We start from the raw sequence: 10,819 nt of genomic DNA on the forward strand, positions 1-10,819 counted from the left end.
TGTAGTAGTAGTGGTAGTTAGTAGCAATAGTAGCAATAGTACTAGTAGGAACGGGTTAGAAGCCCCGCAGGGGTTGGTTGGGTTCTGTTCTCGATATAAGTAGTAGTATTAGTAACAACTCTTTCAGTTCCAGTGACAAAGAACTGGGGGGAGCGGGCTATACACAAGCCATTGCATGAACTACTGGAAGGTTAAAAAAAAAAAAAGAAAATAATTCCATAAAGAAACCATAAATTACTAATATGGTATTATTTATAATAGGTTACCTGTCCTGTGTGTGTTTTCTTCTCAACTGGTAACCAAGAGGGTTTATCGGAGGATGTAGTTGCAGTTCTACAAACAGAAATATTCAAGTTGTTATTTCTACTAGCAGCTAATATACCTATCCTCCGTATTGCCCCAGCCATTTTTGTTTCAGTCAGGGTTGCCAAATCCCAAGTGATGTAATGAAAAAGAAAATGCGCCGTTAATATAGTCTAAATTTAAATTTACTATAACAGCAACTTAGTGTGAAAGGATCTACTTTTATTCCTTAGTGTAGCTATATAGTTACGTTTGTTTGCTGAGTGAGAATAAAATGAAAACTCAATTGCTGTTAGCCAAATTTCTGTTTATGTTAAGCTTTCTGAAAGAATCCCCTGGGTTACTTGTAACCAAGCAATAATTAGTTGACCATACTTTGCTCTTTTAAGCTATTTCTGAGCTACTATTTACTGGGAAAATTGGGATCTTTTTAAACCAATTTACTTGGTTACTTCTTTAAGTAAGAAGGATGGCAACTTGTACCTTCGCTCGGTAGCAATAGTTGTTTTTTCTCGATAAATAAGCACTCCGGTAATTGATTTCTGGTGCTTCGGTTATTGTAGACAATGACATTGACTATTTGAACCCCCTGCTTCAGTTGTAGAAATCGTTTCTTCGAGGTAAATTGATACGACCCGCGTGCTTTCTTTTAAGCATTTCTATTTTAAACAACTCTCTAGGCTAGTTATGTTACTTACTGGAATACATGGAAGATTATTTGCGCTATATGCTGAATATAAAGAAGCAAAAAAAAAAAAAAAAAAAAAAAATGACATGACTATCTGCAAAACATAGCCAAAGCCGTAACTACGGAAGGAGGGAGGTGAGCAGAGCCTTTGTCCTGCGCGCTGATAAAAAAAAAAAAAGTGCATCGAACGAGCAAGAAGAAAGGAAAAGAGTTAGAAAAGACCAAGGATGTTATAAATAGAGGATCTGTCCATATATATATCTTCATCCTATTAAATTGGTGAAGCCAAAAAGCAACCGAACATCGGCACGTCTGATTGGCTACTCTCGTCTGATTGGCTACTTTTCTTTCCGCCATGATTGTTAGCTCAAAACATTGCGATCGTATTGGGCGGAGTGGGCAGAGTAGGGGTGGCGAAACTGTGACGTATGTCTTCAAGATATTGTTGTAAGGGCAGATCCTCTATTTTATAAGATCCTTAGAAAAGACTAAAGGACGCTGCACCGCGTAAAAGTATTAGCGCCCTATTAAATCAATATTGTTGTCGGTTTGCAAAGAAATAGATTTTGTAAAAATTTTCTTGCTGGCTTCGCTCGCAGTCCAATAAGACTCACAAACTTTTAATTATTAGTTAAAAACAGTTATTATATATGATTTGTTAATGACGATGTGATGTACAAGATGCCGAATAAGGACTTATAATGTACGCAAAGGCGTTTTCAAAATTAGAGACGGTGAAAGTTTGAACTACGTGTTCGCATTTTGATGGTGATGAGTTTGATTAGTTGGTTTGATTTCAAAAGTTTCTACGCAATCATATAATGTGTTACTAGCATTCATTTGATGTCCGCGTTTACTTCGTAGCTATATGGTTAATTTCCGACCGACAGAGGTGTTAAACTCCAAACAAACCGACGAATCGATCTTGATATTTCAATATCCCTGTAAATTATATCACAAGTACACAGACTGACGAACACAAATTGAAACGCCTGGTTATGGTTAAAGTTTATACTTGAAATCCTAATTGGGGTGCATTGCGAGTTTTTTCAGTGACCTAAACATAATCAATTCTCTCCTATAGCTACTCCAGAAAGAAAAGTTATATAACATTAAGTAAACTTATAATTCTAGGCATGAATAAAAAGATACAAGCCCTCAAATGTGTGATTGATATAATGTTTCTGATTACTTTTTATGTGGTGTTTGTGAATTCTCTGGCACTTACAGTTTCCATGCAATTAATATTTGTATTGAAGGAGGTTTCATGCGGACCCCCTGTATTTCAAAAAACGAGAATCTTGTCAGAATGATTTATCTGCCTTGAAGTCAATGCTAGAATTCTTTACTTAACGAAGGTAGAGAATTCCTGAACGTAATTGTCGATCTTCCGGAATCGAGCCTTATTAACTATTACGTAAATATAGTCATATGCAGGTGGATTTCTAATACAGGTGATACCTCCCAACATGGAGTTATCATGTTGAAAATTTTCGAACGCCCTGTATAATAATGCAAGATAATATATATATATATATATATATATATATATATATATATATATATATATATATATATATATATAGGATATGTAAGGATGTAATGTTGTCATTTAATTTCTTGTAATATTAAAAGGTAGGATTAAGTTAGGACGTGCATTGAAATAGGTTTAGGATTTTATTTCGTATTTAATGTCTATGTTTTGTTTATTTCTATCTTAATTTCCTGTATTTTAATAATATTCTGCTTATTTCGTTTATTTTCATCTGTAGAACGCTTTTCCTATCTCCAATCATTCTAAAAACTCTGTCAAAATTTCTTTAAAAATTTTATTCAAAAATTATTCTTCATAAAATTCTTTAGACTTTCAGCCATTTTGATAGAAAATCGTCAAGATTCACTCGGTTTTGGTGCATCATCTTCAATCTTGTCTTGTGTGACGTCAGTAGCACAGATTTACAGAATTATTTATAATTGGTCGCTTTCCTTTGAACTCTGTGATAATTAGCTCATCTTCAATCTTCAGACTGTTACGTCACATTGTTGTCGTACTGTAATGGCGTCAGCCTAAGAAAGCAATCCTCTGTTATCGCCCGTTAGATATTATCGGCATAAAGTAATAAAGAAAGCCGCTCCAGAATGGATTTTTACTACTAAAAGATTTAAAAAGGTTCGATTGCAAAATTTGCGATAATTTTTGTGCTATTTATTGAACGGAACGGAGCGAGTAGCGAGGGGAATTAGTGAAGCGAAGCAGCCCAATGTTGTAATTGTCTGTATGCATTATGGACGAGGTCTGATTTCTGTATGATTGGATCCTGAATTTTTTGGAAGAACCGTGATAGTTAATGGCCTTTTAACTGGTTCAAAATGGACTGTATGTTGTGGAGGATGTGAGTGATAGTTGTTTATTCTGGAACTATGAAATCCATCACAAAATAAATAAGAAAGGTAAACAGGAAACGGGTGCTTGTAAGGACGACATTGGATTCTGCTTGCATACAAACTCATCCGAACTGTAAGTAAGTTTTCTTTATTTCTAAAGTGGTTTCAAGCGAAGTAACTTGGTAGCCTGGATTTATGGATATTTTTCTTTTAACCTCGAAATTCACCAAGTTATCACGTTGGAATATGGTGTTTAGTGAAACATAATAATATAACCATGTCTCCGTAAATTCCTTTCCCGTAGGATCTACACAATTACTGAGACAATATGTGACGGCTTAGGCTTATCTATAAAGGGGGGGGGGGGGAAATAAAAGGTAGAGCAAATACTGACGGAATATACATGCGAGTGTAAAATTTTCATTTAGAGTGACCATCGAAATTCCTGTTATTCAAAGAAAGAAAAATCTTGTGAAAGGCTATATGCATTATTCTGTATTATTGTTGTGATTATTTTTTTATTTGGCTATGCATCATTTGGCTGTACATTTGAACCACGCTAAACAAATAGGATAGGAATGACGTTCTCCAGTATAGAACATATATTCAACATATTCTATTCTTTTAAAGTTTTTTTTTTTTTTTTTAACCTTAACGTATCCGTGAAGTATGAGAAAGAAACCGAAGCTGTACTTTGATAAAAGAAGCACGATGGGTCGTTTTGTCATAAAATTTCCGATAGGGGCAATTGGTTTTCTACACCGTGCGAACATTCATATAACTTTTTTTTTTTTTTTTTTTTGTAACAGAATCTCATTAAAAGAAATGTGGCCTGGACTGCCAACCAAAGCGTTTTTGCGTTATAAAAATAAATTTGTTGGTGTGAGTGTGTAGTGTGAATGTGTCTTAGGTTAGTGTAGGTTAAGGATTTAGTGATTTCATGTGTATGTTTTGTAATAAAATGTGTAGGCAAGAAATAAATAAATATAGAAAAAGGGTGCCTAGTAATTGTAGCTGCTGTGAACAGCTAAAACATAAGATTTTTTTTTTAAATGAAAGATATGAATGCCAATGAGAGGCACTTTCCTTAAGATAGTCGAGAATGAGTAACTATTTAATAAAAGTAATAAATATTGTTAAAAAGTAGGTAATGAAATTGAAAGTCATGAGAGTAGGTGTGCATTTGATATTGTAAAATGGTTGGTCACGAATTGTGACACGCACGGTAAAATGATTCTGTAAAGTGTAATGCGATGTATTGTTGTGCCCCTAAACTCAATGTAAACAGTCTGTATAAAGCTTCGGTAAAACAAGTAAAGCTTCAAGTTGACAGTTATGTTTTATTCCATATAACAGAGATACAGTAGAGTAGAAATTTCATAGTAAAACATGATTTAGTCGAGATCAATAGTGCGTCTTCCTATCAATCCGATAATGAATCATCGAGGGGAAAATGATATGAGTGAAACGTTACGGGGAACCCATCAGTGAATGTCACGAATCCTGAGATTTATTTTTTTTTTTATTTACTTTTCCAAATTTTCGAGTTTATTTATATTTTTTTTCCGTTGCGCAAACTTCATTTAGATAATACACTTGTAGGGCAGGTCTTCTGAGTTCGATCCTTTCTCCCATGACTATGGAGCGAGTGAGTGCATCCCCGGTTGCGAGCTATTCTTCTGTGATGGCCACATAGACTTGTAGCTGGTTAAACTGGTGATATACTCAACCGCACCTTGGTCCCGAGAAAGCGAACATCTGAGAACAACAGTAGACACGAATACACACATACATAACCAAATATATTTACTCACACAGGGTGGGCCAAAATTCAGGTGACGGTCCTGTAACAAAAATGTGTGTTGGACTTCAGGTCCACGTTGCCAATAGATGATGAGTGGGGGTAGGAAAATCTAAAAACACACGTGACTACCACGACCGCCATTTTGAATATCACTTTATTTTTTTAAATTAAAAGGTAGGCATGCGACACATGTTGTAAGACTATTTTTTGATCAGGAATGCAATGCTGCTATTCATTTTATCATGTCACTAACCGTTGATGAATTATGCCTGTTTTATCGTTCCAGATTGCAGTGACTGAACAATGGTGCTGACGACCCAGGAACGTATTCAGATCATTCTGATGTGTGGAAATCGCAGCTTATGTGTGGTGGGTGAGGAATTTAATGCGCTATACCCCGAAAGGGAGCCCATATCTCACAATTGTGTGGCCAAACTCGTCAGGAGATTCCGGAAGACGGATTCTGTGGACGAGACATCGTAGTGGTCGTTCCGAAAACTTCTACAGATGAGGAAACAACAGTCGATGTCCTCACATCCTTCAGTAGAAACCCCTAACATAGCACACAAAGTTTATGTACATTCGGAGGATACGTTCCCCTAGCAACTGGCACCTATATAAGATCAAGCTTCACCAGCATCTTACAGAAGGAGATCCAGACCGTTGGGTGCAGTTTGTAGAATGGGAAACACCACAACTGGCAGCCAATTCAATTTCCCCTTGATCGTGTTACCTGTGGGGCCACCTGAAGTCCTGAGTGATGAGCGCAAGAGTCTTACATGCAAGACCAAGACCAAGACTCTTGGACAAATACCGGTACTGCTTGAATTCTTTAATAGAACCTTTTTTATATATATATATATAAAAGGGAAAACCATTACATCTTTCACTTGAATTTCTTGGCTTCAGTAAAAATGTCGCTGGAGTGAATGTGTTCCCAGTACTTTATGCAATCCGTGTAAGTCGATCTGCTCCCGTAGCATGTATTGTATTGTATTTATTTCGTCCTTTTTCATACATTTAGCACTATATTGCAATGCATATGAAGTGAACACGTCTTTTATATATAAACACAAAATTAAAAAGAACAATAATAACGAAAATTACACACACTAGGTTAATAATTAAGCCTTCCATTCGATAATCATAACAAAGATATGTTCGTGCACAAAAAATTAAAGGCCATGGACAACGGAGTAAGTCCTTCGGGTCCATTAACCCTGTTAGTATAAAGAAAATCGTAGACTCGCAGTAAAATAGCCATTGCATCAATACTGTTTATTAGAAAGTTATGGTTTATAGTTCATTCTTTTCAGCAAGAAACAAGTTTTCTAGAGGTGTTATGTATTGGAACCAGTGGTGTATTTAAAGGGTTGGCTTCCGGGCTTAAGCCCCCCAAATTTCATTTGCTATTTTAAAGTATATGAAATATCTTGCAGAATTTTCACATTTCCAGGAATAAAGTTAGCAAAGCCCCCCGAATCAAAACTGGGGGCGCACGCCACTGATTGGGGCCCATAACGTACTTGAACAGAGAAAATCGACTTGAACAGAATAGATATGAGGGGAAAGCGTTTATTGGTATACAAGCTTTTCCTTCATATATATTCGATCTACCAATACAAAACTTGGTACACATATTTCTCAACCGCTATAGTGTTTTTCGAGATACATTTGGATTGTGTGCTTTTACCCAGGGCCACTCTAGAGGGGTCCAAACTTAATAAGGGGATTTCTGGAGGGAATTTTACCGACATTCTTCCAATTTTCTCTGTTCAAGTAGTTATGGGTCCCAATACCTAGCACCTCTGGAAAGCTTGTTTCATGCTGAAGAGAATGAACTATAAACCATGATTTTCCAATGAACAATGTTTATGCAATAGCTATTTCACTCCGAGTCTACGATTTGCTTTACAGGGTTAATGGGCCCTAGGATCTTAATCCGTTGTCCATGGCACCGAATTGCTTGTGCATCAACATATCTTTATGTTTATCGAATGGAATAGGTTTGATTCAGATGTCCGGATGACACGTTCATGTCCGTTCTTTGTAAATACTAAATGCAATTACTTAAATAAATTATAGACTTAGATTCTTTTCGCAATCTTTTGAAAAATGAGGAAACGTGATCAAACATAATGGGCCTTATGCAGAGTCCTTCTGAAGCTTGATTAGTGCCATACTAAAGAGTTCGACTAACATAGGTTTCGTGCAGTAACCAAGCCTTTAGTATGATGTTAATCATACGTCAAAAAGACTGTGCATAAGGCGTTAAATGTTTTGCAAGCCATAAAAGTATACTGACCTAAAAGTTGGACAGCTCCAGGGCTGTGCCGTGGAAAATCAGCGCCCGAAGCGAGAGTATACGACGGCGCCCCATACATATATTCCAAGCAATTTTCCTATCTTTTTCCTTTTTTCTCCCGATTTTTCGCCCCCTTACTTCGGCGCCCGGGGCCGTCGCCCCACTCGCCCCCAAGGCACGGCCCTGGACAGCTCAAAAAGGCAGGAAAATATTGACTCGCCACCTCTATGCTCATCGTCCGTCTTGTGTGACTGTCCGTTGTTTTCGTCACTAGTGACATTCACTGTATATTGTAATATCCTATGTGATGTCGTAAACAAGCAATTCCACGCATCAATGTTTACAAACACCACCACATGGTTCAACAAGAGGATCTCCCACCAGAGGGACCTATAATCAGATGCAGACGACGGCTTCTGGCCCCTCCCACGGAGCAGAAGACATCGGAGCAGCAGCGCCACCGCCAACCAAAAAGACCCTACAAATTGGATGGACCAGTTATTTCCATTTTATTATTGCATCCCAAAAGTAAAAAATACATGACTTTTGAGCTCAATCATACTAGGAAGGCCTATAAGTTTCAACGCTGCGTAATGGGACACACTTCGTCCGCCGCTGCCCTAAGTATAGCTCTACGATTGCTTTTAGAGGGACTACTACCGCGCATAACAGCCTTTGCGGATGACCTCGTTATAGGGAGCAAAAAATTTGAAACAACAACTGTCAGACTTGGAATTGCTCTTTAAAAGGTTAAGAAAACACGACTTTAGAGCAAACCCGAACAAGACCCATCTATTATACTCGGAATTAGAAGTTTTAGGATTCACAGTTAATGGAAAGGAGATTAAAATATCACCTAAAATTGCCAACAAAATACGCAATTTTAAGGAACCAACCTCTAAACGAACCTTGAAGAGTTTCCTCGGACTATGCTCTTATTTGAGGGCGCATATTAAAGATTTCACGGAAAAGGTGGAACCATTTAAAGTTCTTTTAGACAAAAATTCAAAATTTAAATGAACAACACAGCATGATGAGCTATTTGAAAAACTTAAAACGGATATTATACAAGCTCCATCTTTATTTCATTTTGATCCTACATTGGAAATCCGAGCATATTCAGATGCATCGTCAACCTCCGCAGGCGGCATATTGGCTTGTCATGATAATAAAACCAATCAGGAACGTGTTGTTTCCTATTGTAGTCGACGTTTTACCAAAACTGAGACAAAGGCCTCAACATGGCAAAAAGAACAATATGCACTGATATATGTTCTTCGAAAACTTCGTTATTTCTTACTGAATAGGAAATTTAAATTATTTATAGACGCTAAATGTTTGACTTCACTCACTACCCAGCCGGACAAAGTCGGGAAATTTAGTCGCTATAAAATATTCTTGGCGGATTACAATTTTGAAATACAACACTTTGATACTATAATACAAAGCTTTCTTCAAAATAAAGTTGACGACGCTTTAATAAAACCTGCTTTAGTTAAAGAAATGATTAAACAGAATATAAACCTAAGAGGAACATTAATGGAAAGAGATCTTGGTTTATTTTATCAGTGTTCAAAGGCCTTTTTAATCTCATTCCATGAATCCAAGGCATCTTTAATCTCATCAACTTACTTTTTTAAGTGTGAAGAATTTCAACGTATAATGACGGATACTTTAAATCTTCCCACTAGGACATCGGCAAACTTTACGTTAATATTTAGGAAATTACCAGAGAACTCGAATTTGAATTTCAATTACAATTTTCAAAAGCTACAACGTAATAGTACTTCCATTAATTCCTTGCTCCAACATGAACAAAGCTCTTTGCTGGATAAGATGCCGGAATTTCATCTCTCCACTGCATTCCCATGGACCATATTTGCAATTGCTACTCTCATTATTATATTATTGATTGGACTTGGCATATTTTTATATTTTGTTTATAAACGCCTTATTCATAGCAACGCTTCGTAAACATTTTATTTTATAAAGGATTTTCAATAATAACCAATCGTAATTTGATTTTTTCTTCTTCCAGTATGGAACATCTTTATAATTAGTGTTAATAGCAGCCATTTTAATACTTCTAACTCTTATAATTTTATATATATTATATATCCGTCTTCGCTCCATACCAAAAAAATCCAAAACACATCGCTTAGAAATATCTCCTCCAATTCCGATGGACACATTTGATACCAATAATTTAACTATGGAGCAACCGACATTACACGCTCCGTAGTTTTATTTTAGTTTTGTGTGGAAATTCGACCGACATGAGACGAAACTCTTAATTCTAGTTTTGTATTTCGTACATTCCCACAGATGCCAATGATCTTCTTCGACATGGTTATTTATAATTGACTAATTCTAAATTTTTACACGTGGCAATAAATATAATAGTTTTTGAACTGTTTCTACGATTGTCGCGTTACTCGTATCGAAGGGATATGTTGAGAAATCTCGAACAAGGAGATCATTGGTTTACAGGGAAATAAAAGAGGTATATATAAATAATAATCATTATATAGCAGATTATAAAAGAGTTACGGGTGTTTTCATACCGCCCAACCAGGTGTATGCTAAGCTCGCACCATTTAACTTCCATACTAATCGTTTACGTACCTGGTACTTGAGAAATATACATTTCACGCTCCCAGCATGTGTCACTAGGTATGTACTCTTCGAGGAATTTCTTACACTTCAAAGATATTTTACGTTTTACTGTAATGTGAAGAACGTAAATAGCACATATATCATGTACGACGGCCCGGTCGCAAGTATGTTGCTTTGCATTGCGACACTCATTTGTCTACACCTGCGCAGACGCAGTTAGTCAAGGAGAATGGCGGGTTTGAAAGAAGGCGGCAGTTCATCGTGAGGTATGCACTGATTGCCTTTAATTAATATAAAATAAATTAAGATCATTGTCTACAAAATGTCTGTTTCTTCGAGGAAAGTTAGGTATGAAAGTTCAATGACTATTGTTTTATATATTTGGTAATGTATGTATGTGACGTGTTCTCATTTCATATGTTCTCCATATCATTTGCGCATTCAAACTTTTGCATATTACAGTATATGATGTTCATTAGAATATCAAATCTTGTATAATTGTTATGGATTATAATATAATTAGCCTGCGGCGTGGCTTCACTCTAGCCTTTATAACAGCTGGTAGAGTCGCTAATACTATAACACATGCCTAGCACAGTCCTGGCACATGACAGTAAATGCGTTAAGTACATACCTGGTACGTAATATGCATATGTTAGATACATTCGAAATGTGTCAAGCACGTACTTTCACCATATTCCCTTCATGTGAATTTCAC

General features: G+C 36.5%; 1 protein-coding gene across 1 annotated transcript in view; it reads right to left on the reverse strand.

The window, feature by feature from the left end:
- Positions 1-430, reverse strand: part of ND-13A (NADH dehydrogenase (ubiquinone) 13 kDa A subunit) — a 32,775-nt gene extending 32,345 nt beyond the window's left edge. Inside the window, exon 1 of the mRNA XM_081746422.1 lies at positions 267-430. Coding sequence (XP_081602548.1) covers positions 267-407 — 141 coding nt within the window. The 5' untranslated portion in view covers positions 408-430. The remainder of the gene's footprint in view (positions 1-266) is intronic.
- Between the last annotated feature and the right edge of the window lie 10,389 nt (positions 431-10,819).

The sequence above is a fragment of the Thermobia domestica genome, chromosome 18 (genome assembly GCF_964235325.1).
Source record: "Thermobia domestica chromosome 18, izTheDome1.hap1.1, whole genome shotgun sequence".
Taxonomy (NCBI): Eukaryota; Metazoa; Arthropoda; class Insecta; order Zygentoma; family Lepismatidae; genus Thermobia; species Thermobia domestica.